The 15,561-nt window shown below is 37.5% G+C and overlaps 1 protein-coding gene across 1 annotated transcript in view; it reads left to right on the forward strand.

The window, feature by feature from the left end:
• Positions 1-15,561, forward strand: part of FRMD3 (FERM domain containing 3) — a 145,965-nt gene that overhangs the window by 82,845 nt on the left and 47,559 nt on the right. The window contains exons 4-6 of the mRNA XM_052700773.1: positions 1,320-1,398; positions 13,188-13,285; positions 14,708-14,831. Coding sequence (XP_052556733.1) covers positions 1,320-1,398; positions 13,188-13,285; positions 14,708-14,831 — 301 coding nt within the window. The remainder of the gene's footprint in view (positions 1-1,319; positions 1,399-13,187; positions 13,286-14,707; positions 14,832-15,561) is intronic.

A 15,561-nucleotide genomic window follows, 5' to 3' on the forward strand; every position in this document is an offset into this window, starting at 1 on the left:
AGTGCAGTAGTTTTCTCTCCACATCATTTACTTTTTGAATTTGCAGGATTTTCCTTCTTATTTCAACAGAAATCTGAAAAAAACCACAAATGTTATCAGGCTACAGATAGTTCTAAGTGCTATCCCTACCATACCTGATACATTTTTAAGCCCTCAATGTGGTTTTCACACTTATTTTTTTCCTAACATGATATTTGAAAGATGTCTCTTTCATTAGAATAATGGTGTTTTATTTGCTTTCAGCTCCTTTTGTAATCACCAAATGATTACTAGCTTTGGGTTAGATGGTATCTTGAATGCTATCAGAGATACAACAGTAGGATATAAAGCTCTGTTCATTAATGTAGAGCAGAGAGACACAGATTGCTTACGTTAAATCTTTTCTGTAACTGTAATTTTCTTCCTTTCTTTTTTCCTTTTCCTTTCTCTCTCTCTTTCTTTCTCTCTCTTTTTCTTTCTTTCTTTCTTTCTTTCTTTCTTTCTTTCTTTCTTTCTTTCTTTCTTTCTTTCTTTCTTTCTTTCTTTCTTTCTTTCTTTCTTTCTTTCTTTCTTTCTTTCTTTCTTTCTTTCTTTCTTTCTTTCTTTCTTTCTTTCTTTCTCTCTCTCTCTCTCTCTCTCTCTCTTTCTCTCTTTCTCTCTCTCTCTCTCTCTCTTTCTCTCTTTCTCTTTTTTCCCTCCTTCTCTTTCTTACTGTTTCTCCCTCCCTCCCTTTCTCCCTCTCTCCCTTTCTTTCTCTCTGCCTTTCTCTCTAAGCGTATTAAATGTATTTAAGGCCTGTGGCTGATGTGATAGAAGTAGATAATGGGGTCTTATTAAGTACTGAAAACAAAAACAATTCTTTCTCTAACTTCCTTAGCTAAAGTTAATTAATGTTTCTTTCTATTTTTGTTATCTTAGCATTATCATTACCAGAAATAACAATTATTCATAACATCTTCATACCTTACTGTAACTAGATAAAAATTCTTCCTGTTCATAAATTGCCAAAATAAAAAAAAAAAGAAAAAGAAAAATAAGGAGAAGTTCGATTTTTTTTTTTTTTTTTTTTTTGGTACTGCTTGTCAAGTGCAAAACCATGTATAAATTGATTTGCGTAGATTGCTTGCATTTTGCACATCCTTTTGTCTTTGTCATTTACTTTGTTCTTTTAATGTGCATTTATTTTATTTTATTTTATTTTTTTTTAATTCCCTGCTTGATTCTTCAGAGCTAACCTTCATACAGGCTTCTTTGTAGGACTCTTGGAGGACACTTCTTCAGAGCGGCTAAGGCAATGTTATTTGCTACTGTTCTCATGCTTTTTCTTTATGATTTTTCAGCTCATCCACCATATACCATGTGCTTTAGAGTGAAATTCTACCCTCATGAACCCTTGAAGATTAAAGAAGAGCTCACCAGGTATTATTTTTTCTGTGCATTTAATGTGAATTCTTTTACAAGTTCAAACTAAGACAGCTTGGGTAGACTGGGGTTCTCATTGTGCTGAAATGCACTGTTTGCACTATTGGTAATCTTTTTTTTATTTATTGTATACCTGGGGACTTTTAAAAGTAGCTTAAAGGGACTTTTCCTAACATACAGAGAAGTAGTGATGCTGGTAAAGGATTTTCTGAAAGAGAAGCAGTGATCAGTGGTTGGCAAATATTACGCTAATTTCTGCATGGAAGGATTTTGGACTGGAATAAGTTTCGTTTTGTTTCTTAGGTTTTCTTTTGTATGTGTCTGAAACAAGCTGTGAGTTTAATTCAATAACATTTCTCTCTCAACAGGAACTTTGAAACTTTTTCTGTTTTTTTTTTTTTCCATTTGAAGTGTCTGTTCATTAGAACCAAAAACCCTTTAGTATTTTTAAACTGTGAACCAACATTCTTTAGAAAACTGATGTAGAATTGAAAAATATTTGCAGTTTTAATGTATAGCTATGTTAGAAGTTTTGTTGCGTATATAGAATTTTCCAATGCTTTGGAGATACACCCGTGCAACAATTCAACTGCACTTACTGAATGGGATTTCTGTCCTTTCTTCTAGCCTTAGTAAATATTCCGTGACTCTGCATATTTTTCAAGAAAGTTATTGAGGAAAAGAGGTGGCAGCTTTTTTGACCTCTGCATCAGCTGTGCAGGACTGTATGTCTCCCTTATCATGTTGATAGTTAGCAGGTCGCACCGCTAACTAGTGTGTGTTATAGAAGTACAGAGCAATGAAGCACTTGTTGTTTTGGGATTTCCACTCACACTTTCGCCAACGCTTGCAAATTCTTGTGTTCACAAGTCACTTTGTGAATAGCAGTGAACCCATTATCCTTGATCTTGCAGTTAAAGTTTCAGGAACAGCTTGCATTCTCCTGAATAGTAAATTTACAATTTGTATAGAGCAGCTGGAACATCCTGTTCATATTACAACTATTTATCTCGAATCACATTTAGCTGAGGGAACAGGTTGTAAACCAGGAAGTCAAGGAATTTTCAATATTTGTTAATGTTTGCCCTTGAATGAATATTTTACTTTTCATGAAACATAGTTTACACTTTCTAGGACTTGGATGCTCTCTCAGGAGAAGTTTCATCAAAACACAAAGCACCTTGAATTAGCTCACTGATGTATATTGTGCTGTCAGTATGTTTTAGTCTTTGCTAGAATAGTTTAAAAACCAATTTGAAGTCAATATGTTGTTTGAAAAATGTTTTTTGATCTTTTGTTAGAGTATTACTAATGAGGTACTAGATTGTCTTAAAATAGAGAAATAATCTTTTTTTTGTATATTCTCCTACTGCGCATGATGCATTTGTGTATCTGATCAGCTTTCTAGTTTCCTGCTGTTGCTGTTTAGAAAGTTTTGTTTGTTATCTGCCCAGGTCTCTTACACAATAAGAAGGTATGAAAGTGCTCATGAAATCTGCAAGTAAAGTGCAAAGTCTTGTAAGTTAGCACTGAGAGTCTGCTTCATTGATTAAAGGAGGAGGTCAAATTCAAGATAATGCTCTAAATTGATTGGAGTTTTTGGTTTTTTTTCTTCTTCTTAATTACAATGACAAGTGAAATACAAGAAGAAGAATGCCAATTAATATTTGACAGAGGGCAATTATGAAACCTGAATGGCTGATGATCTGTTCAGTATGTTTTTTTGTGGCAGGGGTTGTTTGTAATTTTATGACCTCTGCCCTTATCACTTGTTCTTTGCAGCATGTGCTTAAGATGATCTGAAAATAAATTAGTAATATTGCCACTCCTTGACTTAAAAGCTGCTGAACTTCATAACTGTATTTATGGTCAGATGAGTCACAGTAAAATTGTGCATTTACATTTCTCTTTCTGTACATGCGTAAATGTACCACAGAGCAGTTCTCTTGCTTCAGAAATCTGATGGGTGCCACAGTCCCCACTTAGGTGAAGAAATTAAAAGACAGTGGGACTTATCCTATTACATTTTCATATTACTGTTTTATCCAGAATATTAATTAACCATTTCTAAATACCCCAAGTAAATTGTTGTCAATATATTCTTTGCAAAAGCCATATATGGGTAAATCTTCAATGAAGAATCTTAGAGACATCAGGGAGATGTACAGCAGGTTAAAAGAGCTGTATTTGATATAAAAATCATATATTTGGCACATGAAATTGTGTGTATGGAATAAAGTGTATAATTTCTGTGAAGACAGTATGAAGTAAAGAGTTTCAGACATTTCTAGTGCAAAGAAAATTGAATATTCTCCTCCTTGGATTACTGCTGCTTCATTTCTCACCTGCCTTGGCTAGGATGGATTGTAATCCTTGAGGTATTCTGTTGTTTTACTGCTCTGTAGGAGATGTTTTTAGAAAATTAACCTAGCTGAAGTCACTTCTCTGTCTATAATATATGGGAAAAAAAGCTGGAAGAACCTGGAAGTATGTGCACCACATATTTGGAGACAGGGAATGCCCCGGGAAAAGCACTGAACCATGCAGTTGTCTGTCATTACATTTAGTTCCACTGTTCAGGACATGTGTGAATACTGTTAGTCACATTATACCATTCTACTTGCTTTCTTTCATCTTCCCTCTTTTTAATTAATGATAACTTCCATGCTTTTGGAATAAAATCAATGTGTGCTGCAGGATGTTAAAGCACTTTGAGATAAAGCCGTGCTAAATAAGAAATTCTGTGAACTTGGAATAAAGTTTCAACGTATTCCTGGACACTGAGGTTCTGTGTGGTCCTTGATCACTGTGTACTCTGCAGTTGGTTAATGCCACAATTGAGTGTGTCTCTGAAATTAATTTCAGTTGCACTGGAGGCTTAGCAGATTGCAATGCAAACAGCGAATGTAGGTTTTTGAATAGTTTGTGTAACCTTTTAAATAGAAATACTTGAGTGATAAATATTATATATACATATCTATCATCACCATACATAGTGATATGAGTGGGGGGGGTCTCTGCATTATGGACAATCTTTCTGAGTTTGACTTCTGTCTCAGGTAGTATCTAGTGACCTCAGACTTTTCTGAATGATAAATCCGTAGTTTTCTTACAGATGATCTGACAGTATTATGGACAATATGGACTCAGATCAAAACACCTCAGTTTTTGAAAATAACATTTAACTGACTTCACTTAATATCCCTAACTGAGATTAATAGCTACAGTTTTTTTAATTAGGCAATAGCAGTATAATAAGCAGTATAATATAAGTATATAAGCAGTATAAGAAGGGTCTCACATCTTGCTTGTTTCCTGCCACACATACCCGTAAAACATAGGTTCTATTTCTTTCTCATTAAATCAGCATCTACTCTGCAACCTGTTTTCTGACTTACTCTCCACGGGGCTGGGTGGACTTGATACTTAGACTTGTAGTATTGCTAATTTTCTTTACTCTTTATTTTGCATCTTTTTATCTTTTACTGCACTGCATGTCGGTTGTTTTTGCATACAGCAAGAGAATCTTCATGGAGAGAGCATACAGGGTTCACCGTAAGGGTTAAGATTATTCTTCTGGCTTGACATGCAAAAATGTAAAATTGCTGTGAAAGGAAGTTGTAACTACAAAGGCCATTCAATCTGCTGTACAAACAGCATCCCAGTGCTCCTTCTGTAAAGCGCAGATGTTTTTGCTCTGTGCCACTCTTCACTATTCTTTGATCACAGGTCAGAGCCTTGGGAGGGTCCACAGCTGTGTAAGCATGAGATGTTGCACGTGAACAGATTGCGAACACACAAGGGAGCGTGAACAGATGGGTCCCAGGACCCATTGCACATGGGCGCAGATTTTTATTGTTTACTTCTTTTCAGTGTTCTTGTTTAGATAATAAATAAATCAGTGTTTTTTCTTTCTTATGTAATAAAGTAGCCCAAGGACTCATGCCTTGTTATCTGTAAATCCTTACATTATACTGTGTATGCATAATTAAAATGAGAAAATATGAAGTCATCTGAGGTCCCAAGGGATTGATCTAAAATGCTGCAGATAATACGGTATCAACAATAATCCATGATTATTGTAGAAAAAACGGGTCATGGGTTAGTAGCTCGTGGAATTAACCAAAGATGGATTATTGCTACTAGCTGTCATCAGGCACTTTTTTCCTAATCCATGCTTCCTAATCCAAGCAGTTCTTCAATCACTAGGCTGTCATAAAACAGTGTTATAGGTACTTGGTAGAAGAGAAGCAGATGAAAAATGCTTTACTGGAAATCATATAAAATAGCAAAGACTGTGGGGATGTAAACATGGCAAATTAAAGAGCCCTGAGTGAGCTGGTCTAACTGAGGAAGAACAGTACTGCTGCATGCATGCAGGGCTTACCTAGCCCTGCTGCAATCAGCTATACTTGATGCTGCTTTTTGCTGGAAAAGCCTGGCACATTTCCCTCCAAAAGTGGCCATTAATGCTTCTGTGGTATTTGAGTATCAAACTACATATTTGCAAGATTAAAGTCTTGCAATAAACTAATCCTTCAAAAAATGAGCTAATATTGGGTAGACCTGTTTTGCAGAAAACTATTCCTGATATAATTTAGGAATAACTCTAAACACTCTAAATGCTCTGATTGCCCTTCTCAGCTGTTCTGAGACAGCTGAATACAATATACAATACACACTGTAATGGTAGCTATTCCAAAGCTTCTGCAAATGCACTTGTCTGTTTTGGCTTTGTGGAGTCCATGTTAGCAGTTATCCAATGAGTTTATGGCATTGGTAATATTGGACTCTCAGTGAAATACCATAGTCTTAAAAGTGAATGAGTTGTTAGTAAGAGCTTGCAGCTAGCATTCAGGGTGGAAAAAATAAACAAGAAAATTAATCCATTAGACTTCTGGATTTTTTTGGTGAAGCTTGTGCCCATGGTTCAAGCAGAGCTGGGAGGTTCAGAGTTCCTCTTATGACTCTTAGGGAAATGCAAGAGAACTGAAAAGATGCAGCTCTCTATCAGAAAAGAATCTATTCCTGTGTTGTACTGAGGCTTTTATTAATCTGCTATTCAAAATGAAGGTGTAAACTGTTTCTTCCCATTCCTTTGTTCTTTAATTGTCAAGTGTTGTCAAGCAGTTGGCTAAACAGTAATGTTTCAAGCTTTTTCCTTTTCCCAAGGAAAGATCATGTGTAGTAATGCAGACCCTGACCAGGTCTAAAGCCAGGACAAGCCCATTTATTGCTAGATCCATGTGGTAGTCATCATCACTTTTTTTCCATATTTATTTATTTATAGAAGGTGATACTATTGGTTGAGACCTTCTCTGAGGCTTTTTTACCAGGAACGGTGCTGAATTTTTAGCGTTAGAACAACATCCCTCAGAGCATGCAAAAAAGTTAGTGATTCTTCCTAGAGATGCTCGTTAATGGAAAAGACAGTTAAGCACTGTCATGATTTTATGATGTTTGGTTATTGGTATTCCACATCATAAAATCATGTAGTCCACTGGTAGTTAAAGAGTTAATGCTCCAGGTCCAGGTACCTGTCCCAGAAGACAACAACTACTACATCCCCCAGAGGACTGTTCGCTGCTCTGTTACCATTTCTGCTCAGGAGGAACAGGTAAAAGGCCTTGGCATTCCAATCTTACTTAGTAAAATAATTTGTTTCTCTTCAGATCATTGCAGCTGTATTGTTTTGGGCCCATCTCTCTACCCTTTTTCCTTTCCAGGGTGCAGATCCACGGGTCTGTCTGCCCTGCTAGTCACAGAACTGGGCCAAATCAGCCTGTAAACTGTTGACAATCACTTAAAGAAATAAATTAACAAGGTAGCTCCTGCTACTTTTGCTGTTAGATATTTGTGGGTGGATCATACAATTGGCATTTTCTGTGTGAAAGGGGATAGATTGATATTTCTCTTGTCCGAATGCAAAGATCGTATTTTTAAGGCATGATGACAATGTTCCTAGTTTCTCATTTCTCTACTAGGATTTGGGTTATGGCTAATTAGGTGAATTGAAAGAGCAGCTGCTGTACATTACTGTGATGTGCTTATTAATACTGACATTTTGTAAGTGTTTTGAATAAAATTGTCACATCTTTCCCTAAAAACAAGAATGCAAAGTCATTATCTTTTTCTACCCATAAAATTCACTTCCATTAGGTATCTTCAGTTGTGCTTTTAGAAATTTTAACAATTACATGCCTGCCTCTTCATTTTGATAATTTTTTTTTTGGAGTTGTTACTTGCACATTTGCCTTACAATTTATTTTTTGGACTGGATAGCACTGTTTGTCTCGGCAGCTTTTTTTGTCAGTTCACTCGTTGTGTAAGGTACTTTCTTTCATATGCCTTAAACAACCCTCTGATTGTACTGATGTCTCTGAGCTCTGTTACTGGAGGATTTGGTGATTAGCAGCTCTTCATTCACCCTTCCCACTGCCTTCATTGTGTCATAAGACTCAATTTTGTTCCCCCCTCAACTCTCCCTGTAAGGGGAGCTCTATCCTCTCACTTGTTTTAGTTGTTCTCTTTATCAAACTCAGCTGTGTCTTCTGTGAAATGCAGAGTAGAGGTGGTATAGCATTTAAGGTGTGATTACACCAAGAAACTGCACAATGTCCTTCTGTCTCGTTCTCAGTATTTTTCTCAATGTCTCTCAATTTTTGTTTTTTTGTTTTTTGGCTGCTTCTGCACACTGAATTGATAATTTCAGAGACTATTTGTGCTGAGTCCAGGAGCTATCTGTCAAATATGAAAATGTGTTTAATAAACAGTGAATTGAATGATTGCTTTTCTTTAAGCTATCAAAATACTTCACAAATATTTGTAAGTACGCAAATAATACATTTCTTTAGAGAATATGTATTTTTACTATTAGCCCTACTATCTAGGTGGAATTGTAAAGCAAATAACAGATATCTCTTAGTTGTAGTATTAGATACTAGCATGTAGTAATTAGTGCTTAGGTTAGATTCATATACTTTGTCATGAAACTAGACTTCAAGCAGCATAACTGATACCATCAACTGTAGAAGACAGGATGCAAAATTATTGTCCTGGCTGGTGTACAGAAAGAGCTCATAAAACTCTGCCGTGTGAGGAGGGCACCCAGTCCAGGAATAAACAAAGCCTTTGCACTCTGCTCTCTGCGCCTGAGTATTCAGTGTAGCTTGGGAAAGAGCAGAACAGTCAAAGCCGGACATTACTGAGACTAGATTTTTTGAAACTTTGTGGTGTCTCTCTAGACACCCATGTCTACTGGCAGGGAAGATTGTGGCAGCTCTGGGTGAAATGCTTGTTACTGTAATAGAATGAGTGAAGCAATTTAAACACAAGATAAAAAAACACAAAGTAGACAAACCACAGGTTGTAATTGTGGGAAAGCTTTCTTGCTTCATTGAATGTCTTAAATAGGTGCATAAACAGGTAACAATTAAACAGTTGGAAACATGATACCTGAAAACAAGAATAGGCGTTACTGACCCTGCATCCACAGTTCCAGAAAGAATTTGGCTTAGAGTTGAGTCATATTTATTGCAAACAGATAATAGATGGAAGTGAGGTTATTGGATGATAGACGATTGTGAACATAAATGCTAGAAGCATAAGTTTATTGGCTTGCTGGTAAGCCTTAGTTCTTAGTCAGGACTGTAAATTAGGCTATAAATTGTGCTAAAGCTTGCAAAAACATAGTGGTGGAAAGACACAAGAAGCAGCAAAAACAGATTGAATCTGTAAGTTATTTGAATCTGTTGAGTGCAGGCAATTTTAAATACGTACATAAGCCTTACTGAAGTAAGTAGTTAGCTGTTTGCTGACCTTGGACATATATTACTTTATGAAGATTATAGAAAACGTCTGAGGTTGAGACAAATTCTTGCAAAGCTCACAACTTTGACTTTCAGTCCAAAGTGCATTTATTGCCTTTCAGGAGAACTCCACAATGTCTAGGTTTTGTTCTAAACTGTCCTAGCAGCTATGCCCGAAGAAGATGAGCAGTATCCAGTGCAGTTTGCTCTGTGGGTGATCTCTGAAAAAAAAGGCATTTATAATCTGCATGGATATTAGTATTTTTCCCTGCCCTTTTTCTGAGCTCAGATGCTTTCCCGGTGTCCCAGCCAACAATTTTTCCAGTCTTTATTGGGAACTGCGATCTGTGCTGCTTTTTCCCTTTGACTGCTATCTTCTGTCTTTTAAATGGCTTTTGTTCCAGGAGTGAAATCATTCTCTGAAAGTGCAGTATAGAACCATTTGATTAAAGTTTCTGAAAAATGTCAGGGCACAACTAGTTTTTTTACTTGGATTTTAGTGGTCAAATGCATGCAACAGCACAGTAGCATGGAAATTCAGTGGCAGAAAAAAATGTAGTATTCTTGTTTTAAAAATTCTTTATGTAGTGAGAATATGTGTGAAATGAAGTAGGAAGACAAGTGAACAATTTAACAGATACTGGTTCCAAAACAATCGAAACATTGCAAAAACAAAACCCCTTTCATTTATGGCAAAATATAAACAGAGCTACTTCTTCAGACAAGCAAGTGCTAGGAATTACACATTTTAAAAACAGATCATATAATATCAGATCAGAAATAGGATTTATGGACCACTTCTGTGACAGAAGCTAGCCTATACGACTGTTTGAGTTCAGCTCTATAATCCCAGGACAGGGAAGAATTAGTTCTGAGGCCCATGTTCCTTTCCCTAAAGTTAAGCCTTATGTGTCTCACTTCAGCCTCTGCAAAGGTATGGAGAAGATTAAACTGGAAGCTGTTAAAAAACACCTGAAAGGCAGTGCAGTCTTTTGTCACAGCCAGTATAGGTTCACAGGAGGAAAGTCCTGTTTAATGAACTTAGTTTCTTTTTACACAAGATTACTGATGTAGTTCACCAAGGCAAACTGGTTGATGTAATCTTTTTGAATTTCAGCAAAGCTTTTGATACTGTCTCTCATGGTCTTCTTGTGGACAAAATGTCCACTGTAGAGCTAGACAAAAACGTAACATGGTAGGTAAACAATTGACTGGTGGGTCAGACTCAGTGATGTTTATAGTGAATGGGATTCCATCAGGCTGGTGGCCATACACTTCTGGTAATCTACAAGGGCTCCATTTTAGGGACAATTCTCTTCAATATTTTTATAAATGATCATTGTGAGGAGCTGCTGTTTATCTTGCTCCACAGCTGCTGTTCTGAATAGTTTTTCTTGTATTCTCACAAGGAGCTGTTTAGTCCCTTGAGGTTAGAGAGGCATTGCAGAGAGTTCTTGACAGATCAGAAGGCTAAGCGATCACCATGGATGGAATTTAAAAAGTGCAGATGCTGAATTCTGCACCAGAGGTGGCATAACCCTGGATGTATTTACAGAGTGAGAGTAAGCACTGCTGTGAAATGAGGATCTGGGTGTTCTGGCAAGTTGCACATGAGGCAGCAGTGTGCCCTGGCAGCCCAAATGGCCAACTACCTGGGGTGCAGCAGGTCCTGCACTGCCATCGGGGTGGGGAGGGGCTGTCTGCTCTGCTCTGTGCTATGCAGCCTCACCTACAGCACTGGGTGCGGCTTTGAGTGCCAAAATAGGAGAAGGGCATAAAACTATGAGAGAGCATCCATAGGAAGGCTACAGAGATGGTGAAGAGTCTGAAGGCAAAGTGTGTGAGGAACAGCTGAGGTCCTTGGGTGTGTTCAGCCCAGAGCAGTGCAGGCTGAAGGGAGGCTTGATGATGGCTGCAGCTCCTCACAGGGCAGCGCTGAGCTCTGCTCTCTGTAACAGCGACAGGGACCGAGGGAACAGCATGGAGCTGTGTCAGCTGTGCCACTCCTCACTTGAGGAGCAAGTTGGGCACTGAAATGGGCTTCTCAGAGCAGTGGTCATGGCACCAAGTCTGTTGGAGTCTAATAAAGTGTTTGGACAGTGTTCTCAGGCACGGGGTTTGAATACTGTGAGGTTCCATATGGAGCTAGAAGTTGTTCCTGATGATTCTGATGATCCCGCCCAATTTGCAATAGTCAGTGATTTTTTTATTCTGTTTTCTTATAAATGCCACATGTATGCACACTCCCACCCAAACACCCATGTTCATCTTCATGGAATTTTAGTGGAATGCATAGAAATGAGTTTTTTGGCCTCTTTCTGTGGGGTTTCTGTTGCTGCTGCTCTCATCTTTCATCCTAAGTGCCAGTGTAATATCACAGTGACTCAAACTCCTTGTATTAGAGAAACTTGTTTTAAATTACACTAAATTAATGTATGTATATTTTGGAAATAAAACTGCTGTCTATGGGGGAGAGAGGGAATTCCTGTCATCTCAGTTCAGGAATCTAACTTATTTTGTTGCATTGTATTAAATGGAGGAATTGAGAGCGAGTTTTGACTCCTGAATACGTGCTTTGAGTAAATTCCCAAGGATTTTCCATTCTCCCTTAGCTTTGAAGATAATGGTGATGGATGGCTCAAATTTGACTGTATTGGTACATGATCCTGTTACAGAGGAAATAATTTCTTGGAAAGCTTAATTTTTCTTCTTTTAAATTACAAAGTACTTATTTTTGATGGTATTTCTTACCATCCATCCTGCAGGAGAGATGTACCTGGTACAATTCTGAGATTCAGATTCACAGTTCTTAGCTTTATGTCTGAATGTGTGAATTGGAAGAAACAGGTTAATATGCTTTTCCACACTTTCTTAACTCTTTGTAGTCATTTTTAAACTCAGAAACCATCAATGTGTAGTCTCTTTGGATACCTGTTGACCTTATGACAGACTAGCAAGACATGCTGTGAAATCCTAGGTGGCTTTTTCAGCATTTCTTAAAAGGGGAAATACTTGGTTGAAATGTTCTTGACATCAGTGTTATTGGTAAAGTGCATTTTTAGTGGCTATGCCGTAGCTTAAACTTGGACAGGACTCCCTGCATCAGCGGACCTGCTGAGGATAAGCTGAATCCACTGACACTGCTAAAACCATAGAGTTGTTTGACTTTTTCTGGCTAAAACAACACTCACATGTTGTGTTTTCCGTGGGGTGAAACTGCTATGTGGTGCAGCTGCAATTAGGGACGTGACTGGGGAAGCGGCTGTGGGTGCACAGCTAGGCTGCATGCTGGGCCTCTGCCAAGCAGGCCTGGGAGAATTGCTCTGGAGGATGGAAAGCAGAAGGGAAAGAGAAGGCCTGCCAGCCACACCTCTCCTATTGCTGTTCTAAATCATCCTGCCCTGTGGCAGGAGACAGGGGACAACTGGAATGAGCCATTTCCTCTCATCAGTACTGCTCTATGAGGAGCAAATCCTAAGAGGAAGGGAACTGGCAGTTTCCCTCAGGCAGGTCTCTGCGGCTCCGTGCACTGCCCAGGGAGTGTGGTGCCTCAAAATGTCTGTGAGGATCCCTCACAGGTTTAAGAAAGACAGAGGAAGTAATTGTTCCCATCGTGGCCAATATGGTGTGTGAAGCTGTATTTATGAGAGAGGGTTTGCTCAAGAAAATCTGAAATAGTGTAATTTATTTCACATTGCTAATGAGCATTGCAGTACATTTGAGCTGTACATTTCTAATCAAATACTCTCCATGCTTTCTGTTAGTGGGAATTTGTTACTTCGGCTGCCATTATTTCATTTTTCATGAGAAAAAATCTTTTGTTTAAGACCTAGTTTTGCCCGTGGTTTCTTATTACCTTTTCCTGACATTTCAAGTTGCAAGAGAACGATTCAGAATAGCTGCACAGATGGTTTCAGTTTAATCTGCTATAGAAAAATACAATATTATTTGCTTTTTTTTTTTTTTCCCCAATTTCAGATACCTCTTATACCTGCAAATAAAAAGGGATATTTTCCATGGCCGTTTGCTGTGTTCTTTTTCTGATGCTGCCTACCTGGGTGCCTGTATAGTCCAAGGTAAGTGCAAGCAGAAGATTTGTGAGAAATAATTCATAACTCTTAAAAGTAATCAATATAAAGAGAAATGCAAAACTGTGTGAGATTGGTGATGAGAATAGCAATGACTTTTTTTTCTCTGCATTTGTGTCGGTTTTAAAATGTTTAAGTAATTCAGCTTGTAGCCAGCTTATGACACACAGGACTTATGACAACAACAACAAAACACCAACAAAACTAACTAACGAACCACACACAAGAACTACAAAAAGCAAAACAAAACAAACAAACAAACTTGAAACCCCACTAGCTGATTGCCTTAGAGTTAGAGTTAGAAAGTATGTAATTGGTATTAGACTGCCATTACAAAGAAAGCAAAACTCTGTTCTTTTGCTATCCTGAATGTAAACATAGTCTATACTAGTGGAACTAAGCAGGAAAAGTTTCTATTCAGTGTATTTTCTTGTGGAAAAGATTGTAATTTCATTTGTGTAATGCTGGGATGAGAAAACATGAGGAAAGAAAAACTTCTTTAAGGGTGCCAGAGCACTGTAGAAGGCTACCTAGTGAAGTCATGGAGTCATCTTCTCTGGAGATAGTCAAAATCCGCCTGTAGAAAACCTGCTTTAGCAGGGGGTTGGACTAGATGATCTCCAGAGGTCCCTTGCAACTGATTTGTGAAATCCTTGACAAAGCAGTAGACACAATTCAAGGAGAAAGACCTCCTTTTTTTTTTTTTTTTTTTTTTTTAAAAAAAAAATCTCTTCCTTTCTCCTTTTCAGTTACCAAAGACAGAATTGATATATATATCTTGGAATGTACTAAATAAGGTAGTTAGCTACATGTCTAATTAGGGACTTCATACGTGTGCAAGTGCCCTTCATTCTACCTTAATCTGAATGAATCTTTTCATTCATCGTGAAGCTGCTTATCCAAAACAAGATCAAGTCTAGACCGTATTAAAAGAGACTTATCTAGAAAAACAGAAACCAAATGTCTCACTTAAATATCTAAGTGATCATCTTTTAGATGGAGAATCAGATACTGTCTATTATTTAAAGGGTCACCTTTAAATAATGATACAGACAAGTGGGGATAAATTGGTGAAGAAAACAGCATGGTCTGGAATACACTGTTTTTGTTCTGCCTAGTAGGAGAATGGTAAGTAGTAAAACAGGGAGGGTTTCCTATATCTTCTTTAACGACCCTGTGTTCTGCCAAAGATGGTATTTTAAGATTGCTAATTACTTCTGCAATAAATAAAACATGAAATTTGCTTGAAACTCGGTGATTGTAGTTTCAGCTAGCTACAAGTTCTTCAAAGTAGCATTTCTTCAGAGATGCTTCATTCTTACAGTCCCTGAATTACACTATTTATAGACTTTCTCTTCTAACTTTGCAATTTAATTTTTCTGTTCTATTTTGTGTTTTGAATCTATTTAGCTGAACTTGGTGATTACGATCCTGATGAGCACCCAGAGAATTATATGAATGACTTCAAGATTTTTCCCAAACAGTCACATAAGCTTGAGAAGAAAATAGCTGAAATACATAAAACTGAATTCAGGTAATTTAGAGTGCTGCTTTGTGAAGTCAGCTAAGGATTATTTTATCTGTTTCCACATTGCGTGTATTAACCCAGGAGGGTTTCTTTCTTCCTGTTTAATATGCTGAATTTGAAAATTCAGTTTCTGCTTAGTGGGTTTTCTTTTTCTAATAACCTTCATTAATCCTAGCTGTTTCCCACATGTGTGGTGGTAATTTAGACTGCATTTGCTTGAAAGAGGGGTCTGGTAATGGGAGTAGCTCACATCATGTGTGCTGTAGTTGATTAACAGAATGACATTTTTCAGTTTGGGATCAGAAGTACGTGGAAGACTGTCTCATCTTTGGGTGTGAAATATCTAAATGTAATGCATTACAGAATTCAGGATCGATATTGATTGCAATGGAACTGTAGGCTTTGTTAACAAAGATATGGTTTATACAGAAATGTGTTTAAAATAGTTCTGTGAAAAAAAAAAAGAAAAAAAAAAAAAGAGGTTAGATTTTAGATTCAGTATACACAAACTTTTTCTGTCCTAAACTCTCAATTGTGTGAGAAGGAGGAAGGAATAAAGATGGGTTGATCTCTCTCTAGGTTTCAAAGTTGAATATATCCCTCAAGTATTGTATTGCAGAAGAGTAGTAGCAGTGCTTTGTGCAACTGTCCCCAGGTCAGGATTGTCAGTGAATAACATGTATGGTAACAGTGTCAGAAATTACTCATCATTTTGCATGGTGGAGAATATTCCTCT

The sequence above is a fragment of the Tympanuchus pallidicinctus genome, unplaced genomic scaffold (genome assembly GCF_026119805.1).
Source record: "Tympanuchus pallidicinctus isolate F22 unplaced genomic scaffold, pur_lepc_1.0 scaffold4, whole genome shotgun sequence".
NCBI classification, from domain to species: Eukaryota; Metazoa; Chordata; class Aves; order Galliformes; family Phasianidae; genus Tympanuchus; species Tympanuchus pallidicinctus.